Source organism: Lepidochelys olivacea (genome assembly GCF_965140295.1).
Source record: "Lepidochelys olivacea isolate rLepOli2 genome assembly, chromosome: 17".
NCBI classification, from domain to species: Eukaryota; Metazoa; Chordata; order Testudines; family Cheloniidae; genus Lepidochelys; species Lepidochelys olivacea.
Window position 1 is genome coordinate 1,109,257 of NC_140427.1, and position 16,181 is coordinate 1,125,437.

General features: G+C 51.3%; 2 protein-coding genes across 6 annotated transcripts in view; one reads left to right on the forward strand and one right to left on the reverse strand.

Moving 5' to 3' along the window:
• The window catches only part of SMG6 (SMG6 nonsense mediated mRNA decay factor), a gene marked incomplete at its 5' end in the record, with an annotated part of 165,735 nt that extends 154,428 nt beyond the window's left edge, over positions 1 to 11,307 (reverse strand). For 3 of the 5 annotated variants that reach the window (XM_084651031.1, XM_084651030.1, XM_084651034.1), the window contains 3 exons: positions 9 to 201; positions 5,304 to 7,074; positions 10,454 to 10,547. In XM_084651031.1, the coding sequence (XP_084507157.1) occupies positions 9 to 201; positions 5,304 to 7,074; positions 10,454 to 10,547 (2,058 nt within the window). Of the gene's footprint in view, positions 1 to 8; positions 202 to 5,303; positions 7,075 to 10,453; positions 10,548 to 11,232 lie in introns of those variants that run through there. The other 2 variants (XM_084651033.1, XM_084651032.1) reach the window with 2 other exon arrangements.
• A 97-nt stretch (positions 11,308 to 11,404) lies between these two features.
• SRR (serine racemase) lies at positions 11,405 to 16,145 on the forward strand. The gene is given in 9 exon segments (XM_084651036.1): positions 11,405 to 11,577; positions 12,258 to 12,310; positions 12,312 to 12,388; positions 13,049 to 13,152; positions 13,259 to 13,378; positions 13,591 to 13,665; positions 15,040 to 15,137; positions 15,139 to 15,235; positions 15,642 to 16,145. Coding segments are annotated over 9 exon segments (996 nt in total). The 5' UTR covers positions 11,405 to 11,409; the 3' UTR covers positions 15,846 to 16,145.
• Positions 16,146 to 16,181: the final 36 nt, after the last annotated feature.

Sequence of the window (16,181 nt, forward strand, 5' to 3'; positions counted from 1 at the left end):
TTTCTTACCTCATCGAGGAGCTGAAGCAGTTTGTTCCGAATTTCCTGCGCATTCTCCCCTAGTGGATCTTTGAGGAGCTGACGGAATTTCTCAATCACCTGATAGAAGGCGTTCTTCCAGAGCAGCTGATCCACATTCTGGTTATCGGAGAACTCAATATCCATGAGGATGCATCGTTCATACAGCTGCAGCATCTCCGCTCTAGAAGGAGACATAGTCAACAGCTGACACAACAGCAACTAAACGGCTCTGCCCCATTGTGCTAGTTTGAGTGCAAACTCAGAGCTGCCAGGGAACATTTGCTGAACTGCCTGCTACTTCCCCATCCAACACAAAAATGAGATGCCAGCAACCTCTCACTGTTCCATTAGACAGCAAATGAATCCCCTCACCAGTACACTCCTGCAGAGAGATCTGAACAGCTGCAGTCACACACTTCTCCCAATGCAGGAGGGTGAGTGGGAAAGGAGCCACTCTCTGTTCCTTCTGGCCTGTCAAAGAGAGAGGGTGCTCCTGCCACAGCCTCACTGCTGGGATCCTCCAGGCAGGAGTGAATCTTGGTACTGAGAGGGGAATGTACAGACTTTCAATGACGATCCAATGCATGGAAGCCCTTCCCACACTGCTGCCTTAGCCCCCAAATACCTGTTCATTCTGAGCACTAAATTTAGCAAGCCATGGAAAGAGATAACTAGAGGGCAGGGAAAGTCCTACCATAGAAAGAAGGGTGCATCAATCTCCCCTCCTCCCAACCAAAAATAAGTCACAAATTCATGACAAAAACAAACAAGTAAACAAGAGACTTTATTCTCTTTGTCTCTATTCCCCCCTACACACTCCATTTCTCTGTGATTAACTGCAACTGGGAATGCTACACCTCCCCAGTTAGACCACATAAAAGGGGGGAAGATGAGAAAGAGACTCTCTGCCACAGAAATCAGGGTCTTCCCCGCCATAGCTCTCCACTGGCGAGGGCAGAACTGTTCCCTACATTATGTTCTCTAGAGCTTGAACCATTCCAGCTGTAAATGACTCCACAGCCCTTGGGAGATGATCCCGCTGTCAGAAAGATTGCTCTACATTCAGTCTACATTTCCTTTGCCCATCGTCATCCCACTGCTCCAATTTTACCTTGTTGGACCACCTTAGCTAATTCTGTTCCTTATTAGGTGTACACAGCTCACAAGAACTGGAGAAGGGTTTTGTCACTTTGCCAAGCTACAATATATACTGAGCTGTTTTCACCTCTCCTCACAAACAAGTTCCTCCAGTCCCCTCATTGTCAAAATCTATAAATAGTAACAAAAACCAGTGAGTAAGAGACCCAGGAGGCAGAAAAAGCAGGGTCTCCCCCGGCCACAGACCCCTCCACATGCCCCACAGAGTACAGGCAGGAGTAGCTGTGGCTCTTGGCTACTAACCCAAAGCACTTCCATACAGCCCTCTGAACCACAGAACAGCAGCAACCTTCAGACCAACAGTCCCATTTCCCTCCCTTCCCAAGACTGGTAAACATGAAGCTACAACACTTCAGTCAAGTCAGGAAAGCATGACAACATACAGGTAAAGGGATTCCCAGGGGTGCCTTTGAAAACACTCAGCTGGAAGAATGACGACAGAGTGACCCACGACATCTCTTCTCCTTGGCTAGGACTCCCAATCAGATCCTGCTCTAGCCGCCGCACTCCCAGGCTACCCATGTACAGTCATTTCTCCTTGACACATGACCATTTGTCCCCGCTGATAGCCTACGTACGCTCTCTGTGAAGCACACTGTAACTTGTCATCACACTTCTATTTGCCAGACTGGACTACCATCAAATGTTTGAGATAGTCTTTTCTGCACACAAGTGAGCTGTACAGCTGGGGTGCTTGGCCCAGAAACATGTAATGTAAAAGTGGATGGGAATCTGGGAGGCAGTGACCATGAGTTGGTTGAGTTCAGGATCCTGACACAGGGAAGAAAGGTAAGCAGCAGGATACGGACCCTGGACTTCAGGAAAGCAGACTTCGACTCCCTCAGGGAACGGATGGCCAGGATCCCCTGGGGGACTAACATGAAGGGGAAAGGAGTCCAGGAGAGCTGACTGTATTTCAAGGAATCCCTGTTGAGGTTACAGGGACAAACCATCCCGATGAGTCGAAAGAATAGTAAATATGGCAGGCGACCAGCTTGGCTTAATGGTGAAATCCTAGCGGATCTTAAACATAAAAAAGAAGCTTACAAGAAGTGGAAGGTTGGACATATGACCAGGGAAGAGTATAAAAATATTGCTCGGGCATGTAGGAATGATATCAGGAGGGCCAAATCGCACCTGGAGCTGCAGCTGGCAAGAGATGTCAAGAGTAACAAGAAGGGTTTCTTCAGGTATGTTGGCAACAAGAAGAAAGCCAAGGAAAGTGTGGGCCCCTTGCTGAATGAGGGAGGCAACCTAGTGACAGAGGATGTGGAAAAAGCTAATGTACTCAATGCTTTTTTTGCCTCTGTCTTCACTAACAAGGTCAGCTCCCAGACTGCTGCGCTGGGCATCACAAAATGGGGAAGAGATGGCCAGCCCTCTGTGGAGATAGAGGTGGTTAGGGACTATTTAGAAAAGCTGGACGTGCACAAGTCCATGGGGCCGGACAAGTTGCATCCGAGAGTGCTGAAGGAATTGGCGGCTGTGATTGCAGAGCCATTGGCCATTATCTTTGAAAACTCGTGGCGAACGGGGGAAGTCCCGGATGACTGGAAAAAGGCTAATGTAGTGCCAATCTTTAAAAAAGGGAAGAAGGAGGATCCAGGGAACTACAGGCCAGTCAGCCTCACCTCAGTCCCTGGAAAAATCATGGAGCAGTTCCCCAAAGAATCAATCCTGAAGCACTTGCATGAGAGGAAAGTGATCAGGAACAGCCAGCATGGATTCACCAAGGGAAGGTCATGCCTGACTAATCTAATCGCCTTTTATGATGAGATTACTGGTTCTGTGGATGAAGGGAAAGCAGTGGATGTATTGTTTCTTGACTTTAGCAAAGCTTTTGATGCGGTCTCCCACAGTATTCTTGTCAGCAAATTAAGGAAGTATAGGCTGGATGAATGCACTATAAGGTGGGTAGAAAGCTGGCTAGATTGTCGGGCTCAACGGGTAGTGATCAATGGCTCCATGTCTAGTTGGCAGCCGGTGTCAAGTGGAGTGCCCCAGGGGTCGGTCCTGGGGCCGGTTTTGTTCAATATCTTCATAAATGATCTGGAGGATGGTGTGGATTGCACTCTCAGCAAATTTGCGGATGATACTAAACTGGGAGGAGTGGTAGATACGCTGGAGAGGAGGGATAGGATACAGAAGGACCTAGACAAATTGGAGGATTGGGCCAAAAGAAATCTGATGAGGTTCAATAAGGATAAGTGCAGGGTCCTGCACTTAGGACAGAAGAACCCAATGCACCGCTACAGACTAGGGGCCGAATGGCTCGGCAGCAGTTCTGCGGAAAAGGACCTAGGGGTGACAGTGGATGAGAAGCTGGATATGAGTCAGCAGTGTGCCCTTGTTGCCAAGAAGGCCAATGGCATTTTGGGATGTATAAGTAGGGGCATAGCGAGCAGATCGAGGGACGTGATCGTTCCCCTCTATTCGACATTGGTGAGGCCTCATCTGGAGTACTGTGTCCAGTTTTGGGCCCCACACTACAAGAAGGATGTGGATAAATTGGAGAGAGTCCAGCGAAGGGCAACAAAAATGATTAGGGGTCTGGAACACATGACTTATGAGGAGAGGCTGAGGGAGCTGGGATTGTTTAGTCTGCAGAAGAGAAGAATGAGGGGGGATTTGATAGCTGCTTTCAACTACCTGAAAGGGCGTTCCAAAGAGGATGGCTCTAGACTGTTCTCAGTGGTAGCAGATGACAGAACGAGGAGTAATGGTCTCAAGTTGCAGTGGGGGAGGTTTAGATTGGATATTAGGAAAAACTTTTTCACTAAGAGGGTGGTGAAACACTGGAATGCGTTACCTAGGGAGGTGGTAGAATCTCCTTCCTTAGAGGTTTTTAAGGTCAGGCTTGACAAAGCCCTGGCTGGGATGATTTAACTGGGAACTGGTCCTGCTTCGAGCAGGGGGTTGGACTAGATGACCTTCTGGGGTCCCTTCCAACCCTGATATTCTATGATTCTATGTACATATTACGATTAGCATCTTCAGGCCGTTTGACAACAGATAAGGTGTTGCTGCCACTGCTGTTTCAAGGATGCCCTTTAAGAAGCCCTGGAATATCTAATGCCGTCTGCAGTAAAACATAGCAAAGTCCTGTCATGTCCCTCCATGGAGCTTGGATTGTGAGAGTCCAAAAAACAGGTAACAGGTCTAGAAATTAATTCACTTGCTGAACCTGCTGTTGTCAGCTATGAAAACAAGTCACCAGAGAAGCCCTGGAAACAAGAAGGTCACTGAGTAAACATGGAAGCTGGAGAGCAGGAGCTGTTGCTGTCATCAAGCTAACTACACACAAGGGTGCCAATTTCATTTCTTCCTCACTATGTGGCAGCATCAGGCCATTCCCACTGGAGGGCACAGAGTTTAACTGTGTCAGCAATGAGAGAATCTACTCAGTTCTAAAACTCCCAGCATTATTACATCATTATATAGCACCAGAATCCCCCAGAAACAATACCAGAAGGGTGGTCCCTGCCCGGAGACGTTCACAATCAAACAGACAGTAAATGAACATAACAGGCTGTCTTGTGGATCAGAATTGGAATGAAAAGCCTGCTGGACAGAAACCAGGGACGCAGTCGTCTTACCAGAATGGCTGAGCACATGTAAGCACACCAGGGCTTGCAGTCGCTCAGCTCCCAGCCACCCCAGGCCAGGAAACACTCCAGCACCAGGAGCCACTCCAGCAGCCCCACTCCTCTCCCCTCCACGTAGCAATGAGATTCTCTAACTAAAAGATGCGGAGACTTAGCCGCCAGCCCAGAGAGCTGCTGCCTGTGCCTTTCCAATGTCAGGCCACCTACTCATTTACAAGGCTGCTTCTGCACAGCCAGTGGAACCAAAGGTTCTCCCTGGGTTTTCTTCACTCAGTTACACACAAACCCTTTAGCACAATTGCAGCATGGCTCGTCACAAGCTAGGCAGCCACGTCCGCTTCCCCTCACCATCATGTAGCTGGGCCGTGGCCTGACCACCAGCCCCTCTCAAGCAATTGCCCAAGGACAGATCAAACATTTGAGGGTGGTATTTCTGCAAACATTTACCCAGTGGGTTGATGCTGTAGCTCATCCCCTCCCCCAGCCCAACACAGCGTAGCCTGAAGTGAAAGCTTCAAACCTCAGCTGTGCCATCTTCTCAAGACCCTCAGGGCTGATGCGGTCTCTGGAAAGCAGGTTGCTGAGCTGCTGCTCCTGGTTCCCAGCCTCTCGAAGGAGTTTGCTGAGTTCCTGCTGCTGTATGTTCCTCATCTGCTGCTCCATCTCAGGACTCAAAGGGGTAGAGGGGAGGGGGCTGCAGATATACTGCCCTGACTGGCCTGGATATCCGGGGTAGTAAGCTCCAGGGTAAACACTGTTATTGGGGCCCATCTGATATTGCAAAGAGTATCCTCCATAGGGATACTGAGTACCTTGGCCTTTTGGACTGGGGTAATAATAGGGGTTGTCAGAGTTCTGAAATTTGTAGTAGGAGGCCTGGGACTGGCGTGCATCCCCCCAGGAAGTGGGGCTCACTTCATCGTCAGTATCTAGAAAATGAAGCTGTGAGGTCTGGCTCTTCAGAGCAGGTTTTTGGTCCGGGTTGTTTGGATCCCACAACCTGCGCATGGTGCCTCCACGGCTCCTGCCTCTGGGCCCCTTGTTGCCACCACTACCAAGCAGGAGCCTGGGCCCAGACTGAGTAGATTCGGGAGAGCCTGCAGCACTGGCAGAGAGGTCTGTGTTGGCAGGCAGGATGAGAATCCCACGGCCTCTCCCTTGAGGCTCCCTGCCCTTCAACTCCACAGCCTCTATGGAGTCACTTACATTAAAAGACTTTGGAGGCTTTTTCTTGTCTGACTGCGCCACACAGATGTCTCTGCTCATGGTCTTGTTGTCAAAGGTGACGTGCAGGGCTCCCTTGACCTCCTTCCCATTGCTGCTCCACTCACTCTCACTTTTAGAAGCTCGGCTCTGCTCCAGATGCTTTCTCTCTGAATTTCTGCTGGAGCCATAAGCATCTGTCTCCCCAGTTTTGTCATCTTCTAGAGAGTCAGTGGAGGAAGCAGAGAGCTGTTTTTTAGGACGGCTTCTCTCTTTGGCCCGCTCCTGTCGCTTCTTCGCCCCATCAGCCAGTGGGGGTCCATCTGTGCTGTTGTTGCTCCCTGCTGAGCTTGTGCTACAGGTGCGGTATCGGTTCCTCCGTTTGTCAGAGCGGGAGTATCGCTTTGTAGATCCCAGCTTCCCCTGGATCAAGTCATCGCTTGATTTCCTGACCCTGTCAGCCCGCTCTACCCGCCTTCCTTTTTCCCCCCTTGTGGTTTTCACTCCCTCACTAGTCAGGCTTCCCTCCCTCTCCTCTTTGTTCAGTTTAGTTCTACTGCTGTTGCTGCCTTTCCCAATGTCCCTTTCAGTCTCTTCATCTCCTTCAACTCTCAGCTGCTCCATCTTACTGACGATTTCAGCATTGGCTGGCTGGCTGGCTGCGTCCTTGGCAACAGTCTGCAGGCGTTTCCCAGGCTGATAGATCTGCTGGTCTGGCTTCTTGGTTCTCCTGATGATCCTGGGACACCAGTCATCCGGGACAGAGTGTTTATCCAAATTCTCTTGGCTCTGAAAAATAGCTTTACTTTCCATCTCTCCATTTCCCTGGGAGGGACCATTCTGCTTCTGGCTGTCACCTTTGCTGAGATTTCCAGTGACCTGAGATCCCCCTCCAGTAACCGCAGGATCTTTGTCACTAGCAGTTTCATCCTTGGATTCCTCAGATCTGGTCCCTTCAGACGCTGAGGCTTCCTGTTTTAATAGTGTGTGTTTGTTCCTAAGCCGGGAGAGGCCAGGCTTGTAGATTTCAAGGTCTGGACGCCGGTTATCTTTACGATGCCTGGGCTCCTTCAGTTCCTTCATGTTCTCTGTAAAGAAGAGATAAAGAGGCGGGGGTTATTCCAGTTATGGAACAGCAAAGCAGGGCAAGAGTTAGAGACACAGACAATGGAGAAATGTGAAGTGTCTTTAATGGTCACAAGAGGGGCAGAAGTTTTAAAACTGAGACTATCAGAGCTGAAGTTCTTTATCTGGGTATTATGTGAAATCACACAGAGCAGGAGTGAGAAATGCAAGAGCAGGAGGCAGAGAAGAAGCCTATGATTCTGAGCCTATGGCCTTATTTCAGGATACATATTATTACTATTTGTTAAGCACCTCCAATGTAACCCTCACTGTACAGAACACATGTACAAAACAGCCCTAGCCTCAAGCAGCTTACAAGCTCAGAAACAGTCAAGATACACTGGGAGACTCAGAGCAGAGTGTAAGCTAAGGGTTTTGTTGCTGCTGTTTTCCTGATTTCACTCTCTGCTCCCCTGATCTGCCTGTTGGTGGTGCATGTGCCTTCCCTCTGCAGCTCTTGCCATTTGGAACAGCTCCCTGTACATTCCCTGCCTCATTTACATACATCTCATTTCAACTCAGCACTGAAGACTTCTTTTCTCCCAGGCCCACAACTCATTAAATTTCTCTTTCTGTAATGATATTAATACTAGAAGTACTTAAAAGAACACAACTGGAATGAAAAAGACCATGTAAAATAATATCATCACATGCAGCAGCATTATACATAATTCTTATTAAATTTGTATCTTCAGCTGGGGTTTTACACCATATTATAGAATGGTTTCTACTTCATACCAACTGAAAAGACGGACTCAGTAGTACCTAGCAGAGGGAAATCACTCAAAGCAAGAACACACCTCCCTCTGAAGCAAACATACTGGAGATTATAGATCCTCTCTCACTAATCTACTCCCAGCAGCCTAACCAATTCAGTGACAGTAACAAACAAAGATCCAGAGGCAGTTCTGAGGTTTCTGTCATTAGAACACTGGATAAACTGCATCCATGACGACAGAGCACTGATGGGAGAAGCTTCTGAAATGGGAGTGGTGAGGGTGGACTTTTTCTGAAGATACTTGTCCGCTAGATAGTTGGGCACAGTTTGTCTAGCTGCATGAAACTTAATTTTAGAATTTCAGCTTCCCAGTTTCTCCTTGGAGGATTTTATCCTCCACATAACCTAACAGAAGTAACTTGATTGCTGTGACACCACCATAAACCCGTATGGTATTAAATTGCTTTCACTATAACCAAACAACAGTGCTGTCAGAGACCAGAGAGAAATGAGGATGTCAAGGTAGCAGCTGCACTTCTAGATTAGTCTCAAATGAATCTCAATGACACCCTGACTAATAATTTGGGGATAGATAGGAAGAGATGCAGCAGTCCTGACTCTCACTGCTTTAACTTTTGACAGCCGCAATACCTGGGATAACTTACAGGAAACTACAGCATATACTCATAATCAACAAGTAAGCTAGTGCAGCTTTCTATGCTGTGGGAGCCCACTGCCAAATCTCCATCACAAGCAGCCTTGAATAAACAACAATTCGGCATCTGTGAAGCCAACATTCACAGTCTCAAAGCTCCACTCTGTTCACAATAGCTCAGAGCAAATTTCTGTAACCTGGACACACACTTGCCTTGCTGATCACATTAGCTGGCTCAAAACCAGTCAAGAAATTCAGAGGGAAACGACTTGTGGGCCACCATTCCATCCAACTAACAACAACTAATTTGTATATAGCACTTTTCATCAGTAGATCCCAAAGTGCTTTACAGAGCAGTGAAACTACAGACAATTTTTGAGATGCTTTGGACATTACAGGCTACACAGAAAGCATCGGCCAAGACAGAATCATTCAAGTCCTGCTACACCTGCTACCTGACAATAGCAAAAGGCAAGAATAGTTGCAGGGCAGCAAACAGAGAAGGGCATCCTGAAAGCAGTGATGATGGGATGGATTGCCTTTAGTACTCCTTTGCAATTATCTAGCCGTTTTCATCTTCAAAGCACTGTAAAAACCTTAATTAACTAACTTTCACAACCCACTCCCTCTTCACCTGTTCCCATGAGTCAGGTAAGACCTAACCCCATTATGCGGATGGGGAAGCAAATGGCAGAGAGTGCGACTGGAATTCTTGGCATTCGTTCATTTTATCTGCCGTGCTATACTCAGAGACCTCTGGGAAACTGCTGCGTTAAGGGGCAGCCATGCAGCAAAATGAAATGGATGATGAACCACACCAGCAATGAAATGTAGATCAGCAGTGATGAGCACAACACAAGAACCCAGAAAAGAAGATGAGAACGCAGGCCAAGAGCTTTGCAGAACCTAACTGGTCACCACTGGCCAGCAGCACAGCCTAAGCAAGCTCTGCACTTAGAAGCAAGCAGAAGGAACTTCAGAGGATGCAAATATACCTCTGTTAGGACATGCAGCTTTCAGAATATCATACATGGATTACTGACTTTAACTTCTCATGAACACAGCGTTTCTCAAACAGGGAGTGCACAGACTCTTACAGGCAAGTTGTGGGGCTACTTCTGGCCCAAATAGTGAAAGCGTCTATCAGTTTTCTCACATTTAGGGCTAGTTGCAGCCCAATACAGACTCTTAAAATTCAGCATGTACAGAGGTTTTCTAGACTCGATCATCAAGTAAACTCAGGACCCCTCTCTGTGCCCTACATATTTCAATGCTGGGTGTTCCTTTGGTGCAAACCGAACGCCAGCAATGGAGAGGTGGCCCTCACATAGGACGACAAAACCAAACTGCAAAAAGAACTGGAGAAGTTAGAGCCCAGAGAGCTGCAGTCCAGTAGCCCCGCAGTGGAAATAAACAACTCAGATCCAGAACAAGGCTCTGCAACTAACCAGCTGCACCCAGCACAGTAAGGACACTTTATTTTGAGAGGACGTGATCAATGTAAAATCACACTTCTGTACGAAACTGTTTATTATTGTTACACGTAGCACCTCACGCTCCTGAAACAGAAAGTGGGGGGGGGGGATTCTTCTGTGTTTTCAGTCTGTTTACTTTGCACACCCTGGGTTCGCTCCGTGCCAGTGCCGCGGAGAGTCAGTTCACTCCCCCGGCTGGGCTGCGTCTCTCACCGACCCCACGGGGCTGTGAAGGCCCCGCAGCGGGCAGGGGCCCGGGGGCAGCGGGCAGGGGCCCGGGGCGGAACCCCACAGGACTGCGCCGCGCAGACCCGCTCCGGGGCGCCCCTGCCCCGGCTCCCCCCGCGCGCCAGGCAGGCGGGCGCGGGCCGCGGCGGCTCCCTCGCGGCGGCGGGGGCCGGGAAGCGGCTGGGCTCGGGGGCCGCGGCGGGGCCCGGGCCGGGGCTCTCCTGGGGAAGGGGAGGGGCCCAGCCCGCCGGGCCCTGAAGTCTCACCTCGGCCCCCGCCCCCCGGGGCCCTCCCCAACGCCGCCAGGCTCCCCCTCAGCTCCGCCGCCGAGATGCGCACCCGCTCCAGCTCCGCCGCCATCTTCGCTCCCGCCCCGCCCCCTCCGGTCCCCCTCCCGAGGGAGGGGACGGACGGCAGCCGGGCGGGCCCAAACGCTCCGCTCCGAACGCGCGTGCGCCAAACCGGCCGGCTCCCGCGGCCCCCGCGCCGCCCGGACACGCCCCCTCCGCTCACGTGCCGCGGCACGGAGCCAGCCCGACGGGGGCTCGGAGGGCCCAGGCCAGGTGAGCGCGGTCCCGCGCGGCGGCGGCGGCGGCGGCGCTGCCCTCCCCCTGGGGGCCGGCACGGGCGCCTAACGCCCAGCGGAGCTCAGCCCGCGCCGGAGGGCCAGGCCTGTTCCGTCCCTCGGGGGTTCCTCTCCCCGGGGCTCCGGGCGGGCCCCGCGCCGCGCCCAGTGAACGGGGAGCCCGGCTCCCTCTCCCAGCCGCACGGGCAGGAACACGTTCCCCTGCGGGCGGCCGCCGCTCGAACGGCGCTGGCGCTGCGGGCTCCCGGAAGGGCGAGCGGCGCTAGGACGGGAACCGGGGGCCGTGGCAGCAGCTGGCTCCTTTCGCCCCGGCCTGAGACGCACGCCGCCCTGGAGCTGGCTCGGGCCCCAGCCCTGCGCTGCGCTGCGCTGCCCGCCACCCCAGCCGGACAGCCAGGCTGCTTTCGTGCCCTTTCCTTCTACCTTTCGAATTCGTCAAGTGTTTAAAAATTAACCCACCCTGTGTTTTGGGCCCCAACGGTGTCCAGACACGCCAAGGAGACTGATCCAGAGTGGAGCACTGGGGCCCGCTCTGCTCTTCAGCGCTCCTTCCGCGACTTCGAGCCCGGTGAGGCAGGCTGTCTCCAGCACAGAGCGTTTTCCAGCCCCTCTCTGCCCCTCCTCAGCTTACGGACCATGTCCTCTCCCTACTGCATCTCACTGGGGGATGCTGAAGCTGCACAGACAGGTCTCCATGGCCTTATCCACCGCACCCCTATCCTAACCAGTTCCAGCCTAGACGAGTTAGCTGGCCACAGACTCTTTTTCAAGTGTGAGCTCTTCCAGAAGACTGGCTCCTTTAAGGTAAAGCACACATTGCAAGGGGAGGAGCAGCCTGACCCACCCTCCTGCCTAGCTCTGCTAGCTCAGAGGAAAGGGTACAGGGTCTGACCGGGGGTTGAACGTGAGAAGCAATCGCTCAAATACAAGACTGTACACCATTAGCATCTGTACAAAGGGAGAATCACTGATTTCAGCACTTAAATGCTGCAGAACACACTGTATGAGTCCAATAGCAGGTGGGCCCTCAGGCCCTGCCAGCTTTCGACACAATTCAAGTCTTGTCCCAAAGCAGTAGGAACTAGAAATTACCATTCCTCTATCCCCAGGAAACAAGGTTGGTGGCCCCTGTCCAGTTCCTACTGGACAGCCACAGCCCGAGGAAGAAATGGTTAAATGGACCATTATAGACTATGAGGGCTCCTGCAGTTTAGGGGCTAAGGGGGAGAAAGGGAAGCTGGCATTAGTGTTGTACTGGTTCTAGGGATCCACATCTGCATTCAGCTCCACAGCTGCCATCTTGCTGGGGAAAGGATCAATTAAAAAGGTTGCAGGGGTGCAGCTTCTCCACCTCTCCTTGCTGCCCTCAGCTAGGTCACAACAGCTGGGATCTACAGCAGCAGCAAGCCCCTGCCCCATCTGAACATGGAGAGCTGAGGCTTTGCCTCCTTTGCAGGTTCACTCAACCTGTGATCTCTCCCCAGATCCGTGGTGCACTGAATGCCGTCAGAAGTCTGGTTCGTGCAGCCCAGGGTGACAGAGCAGCCCAAGGCTGTTGTGACACACAGTAGTGGGAACCATGGCCAAGCTCTTGCCTTTGAAGCTAAAGTGGAAGGTAACAGGGAGCCAATTTCTTAGCCATGCGCTACCATGTGGGGCTGGGGGCTCCTCACTTGCCCCTTCATTCCTCCAGAAGCAAATTTGCTGCTGAGAACAATAGGGGAAGGGCAGCCCTTTGCTCGGGTCTTTCAGCTGCCAGCTGAGGCTTTGCCAGTGAGGTGGCTGGTTATCCCAGGGGAAGCCTGCCGGTGCTCAGGAACAGAAAGTCAAGGGGTAGCTCTGGCTCCCAGCACACAGCTGGCTCAGCATCCATCCTTGCAGCTCAGTTCCTGCCTGACTTAATTACACATGGGGATTCCTTGGAGTAAGTGAGCCCCAGGTCTTTGCCACACAGCCGGATGGGTTAATCCCAGACAGGACTGTTAGCCAGCAGGGCCGAGTGTTTCCCTGGTTGGATGCGTCCACAGGCTAGTGCCGGTAGAGCCGGAACTCCCACTGCAGCAGCACGGGGTGCAGCTGAGCTCTAATGCTGTTTCACATCCCTCTCCCGCACACACCACCGTGGCGAAATTACATGCAAAGGGCCTGGTCACAGCTGAGTTGGTTTCTCTCACAGGGGTATCCTCTGCTCCATGTCTGTCTGATCCACTCAGCAGAGCAGGGGATGTGCCCTGGGACTAGGCCCCCGTCATTGTCCAGTCCTTTCATTCCACAGGGGTTCCTGCCTATGTCGTGGTGCCCTGCCCAGCACCACTCTGTAAGAAAGCTGCCATCTGCTCCTGTGGAGCCAGGCTGGTACTATGTGAGCCGGCTGATGAGGTAATGGGGAGGCAGGCAGGCAGGCAGCACGGCAGGCAGGCAGGGTACTTGGCTTTGTTCACACACATGGGCATTAACAATTTTTGTGCCTGGTCTGTCTCCCCAGTCGCGAGTGGAGGTGGCAGCTCAGACAGTTCAGGAGAAGGAAGGCGTGCTGGTGCACCCAAACCAGGATCCTGCTGCGATTGCAGGCCAAGGCACTATAGCACTGGAGGTGCTGCAGCAGGTGAGGAGACTCTCCTGGCACTATTCAAATGTGGCAGGAAAGAACAAGCAGGGGGACACATCTGCTCCTGCTGCAGAGAGGTCAGGGCAGCCAGAGTTAGTCCATCAGGACTTAGAGCCAGCCTCCAGGAAGTGAGCTGTTTGGGAGCACGTCTGTGGTTCTGAGAGCAGTCACAAGACTGAGAGTTTGTCTCTTGGTCTCTGTTGTGCTAGGTACCCCAGATAAATGCACTGGTGGTTCCCGTTGGAGGAGGAGGGATGGTTGCTGGAATAGCAGTGGCTGTCAAGGTAAGAAATACCCTATTTTGGCTGCATCTCTCCTCAGGAATGGGGGGGGGGGCTGGGGAGTTCCTGGTGCCCCAAAATGAGCATTTCACCTTGTGAGGAGGAAGTTCTCTGATTCACACAGCATCTAAACTCAAGAGTCTCTCACGCAGCTTGGATTTGTAGTTGACCCTTTCTCTCTTCCTGTGTTTGGATCAGGAGGTACTGTAGAGTTTAACACTCCCCCCTGCAGGTCCAGGTTGCAATGAAAGCAACCAGGACAGATCACAGCAGCCGACACACACTCTAGTTTACGCGTCATGCCACAATACAGAATAAAATGGTGCCACTTCCAGCAGGAACAGAGGCAGATGGGAGACACTGGCAGCCTGAGGAGAGCTAGGCACTCAGTCATCCTTCAGGGTTGAGTTGCAATGTCAAGTAAAGGAGGATTTGTGGCACCTTAGAGACTAACAAATTTATTTGAGCATAAGCTTTCATGAGCTACAGCTCACTTCATCGGATGCATGCAGTGGAAAATACAGTAGGGGGATTTTATATACACAGAGAATATGAAACAATGGGTGTTACCATACACACTGTAACAAGAGTGATCAGGTCAAGTGTGCTATTACCAGCAGGAGAGGGAAAAAAACCTTTGGAGTGATAATCAAGGTGGGCCATTTCTAGCAGTTGACAAGAACATGTGAAGAACAGTGGGGGGGGGGGGAGAAGGAAATAGTTTTACTTTGTGTAATGACCCATCCACTCCCAGTCTTTATTCAAGCCTAATTTGATAGTGTCCAGTTTGCAAATTAATTCCAATTCAGTCTCTCATTGGAGTCTGTTTTTGAAGTTTTTTTGTTGAAATATTGCCACTTTTAGGTGGCCAGAGAGATTGACCAAAGAGATTGAAGTATTCTCCGACTGGTTTTTGAATGTTATAATTCTTGATGTATAATTTGTGTCCATTTATTCTTTTACGTCTTCTTGTGTCCAGTTTGGCCAATGTACATGGCAGAGGGGTATTGCTGGCACATATCACATTGGTAGATGTGCAGGTGAACAAGCCTCTGATAGTGTGACTGATGTGATTAGGCCCTATGATGGTGTCCCCTGAATAGATATGTAAGGAGATGAGTTGCCCTTAGGAGAAGCTCATTCTCTGCCCACAGTAGACGAATGAACCTGCTCCTGGCTCAACAGGGGTTGCTCTCTGATTCTTCACACCAACAAATGCCAGACACTCTGCTGGAGGGGAAGATTGCCACAGCTGGCATAAGACCTGCCCCAGCCAAAACTGCTATGGAACATGGGAGTTAAGGCACAATGAGGTGGCCTGGCCTGCCATGTTCACCAGCAAGTTCCAAACTCATCCCCTGCTCTTCCTTTGGGCAGGCTTTGAGACCAGACATAAGAGTGTATGCTGCTGAACCCTGCAATGCAGATGACTGCTATAGATCAAAGGTGACAGGGGAACTCACCCCCAACCTCCACAGCAGATGGTGTTAAAACTAGCATTGGACCGAACACCTGGCCTATCATTAAGGATTTGGTGGACGATGTGCTGACAGTCACAGAGGAGGAGATCCAGGTAAGCATTAACTCTAAGCACCCTCTTGCTGTAACAGTCCAGCCGCCTCCATTCACACATTTTGTCCTCCCTTCACCACCTTTCCCTCCCATGCTGTAGCATGAAGCAGGAGTTGTGATCCCCGCCAAAGATGATCGCTCTCTGCCATGCTGGCTGAGAGCAGGCCGGGCCTCCTCCATTTCCTCTGATGGCATTCTCCAGGTCCACAGCAGCAGCATGTGGCAGGAGCAGCCCGAGCTGTATTAACAGATGCCCACAGCTGGGGCCTATGCCTCCCCAAAGCATCGCCCACCAGTGTAAAGGGACACATCTCATGCGCAGTCCCGCACTGTAAGCGGTCGGGTGCACCGAAGGCTTAGAACAATATTTACCAGCACAGTAACAGCTCTTCTCTCTGCCCCAACAGCAAGCAACGCAGCTGGTGTGGGAGAGGATGAAGTTGCTTATTGAGCCAACAGCTGGAGTGGGAGTGGCTGCTGTGCTCTCTGAGCAGTTTCGCTCAGTCTCCCAGGAAATGAAGAATATTTGCATTGTGTTGTGTGGAGGAAATGTAGACCTAGGCTCCCTGGCCTGGCTCAGCCCACCTGGCAAAGAGGCAAATGGAAACTGATCAGCCTTTAGAGCCACTTCTCCCATTAGTGAGAAACTGGGCTGTTTCTTAGAGCCTGGTGCTGTGTTTACACAGTGGGGCCTCTGGGACTTACTGTAATAATAAAAATCACTACATGAGCAAAAAGGATTGTGATTTCTAAGGAATTGGGGAAACCTTGTAATTTCAAAGAGCAGCTCGTGCTGCTCTTAACCTGGTATAGGTGGGTGGAGCCAAAGAGCTGGTCTCACAGCCTCCCTAAGGCAGGCAGTTGGAATGAGTTTCATGCAGCTAGGCCCCTGCCTGGGGCCCAAGCCCAGGCTTCTTGGAGAGAGCACTTTTGTGTTCAGCAGCAGG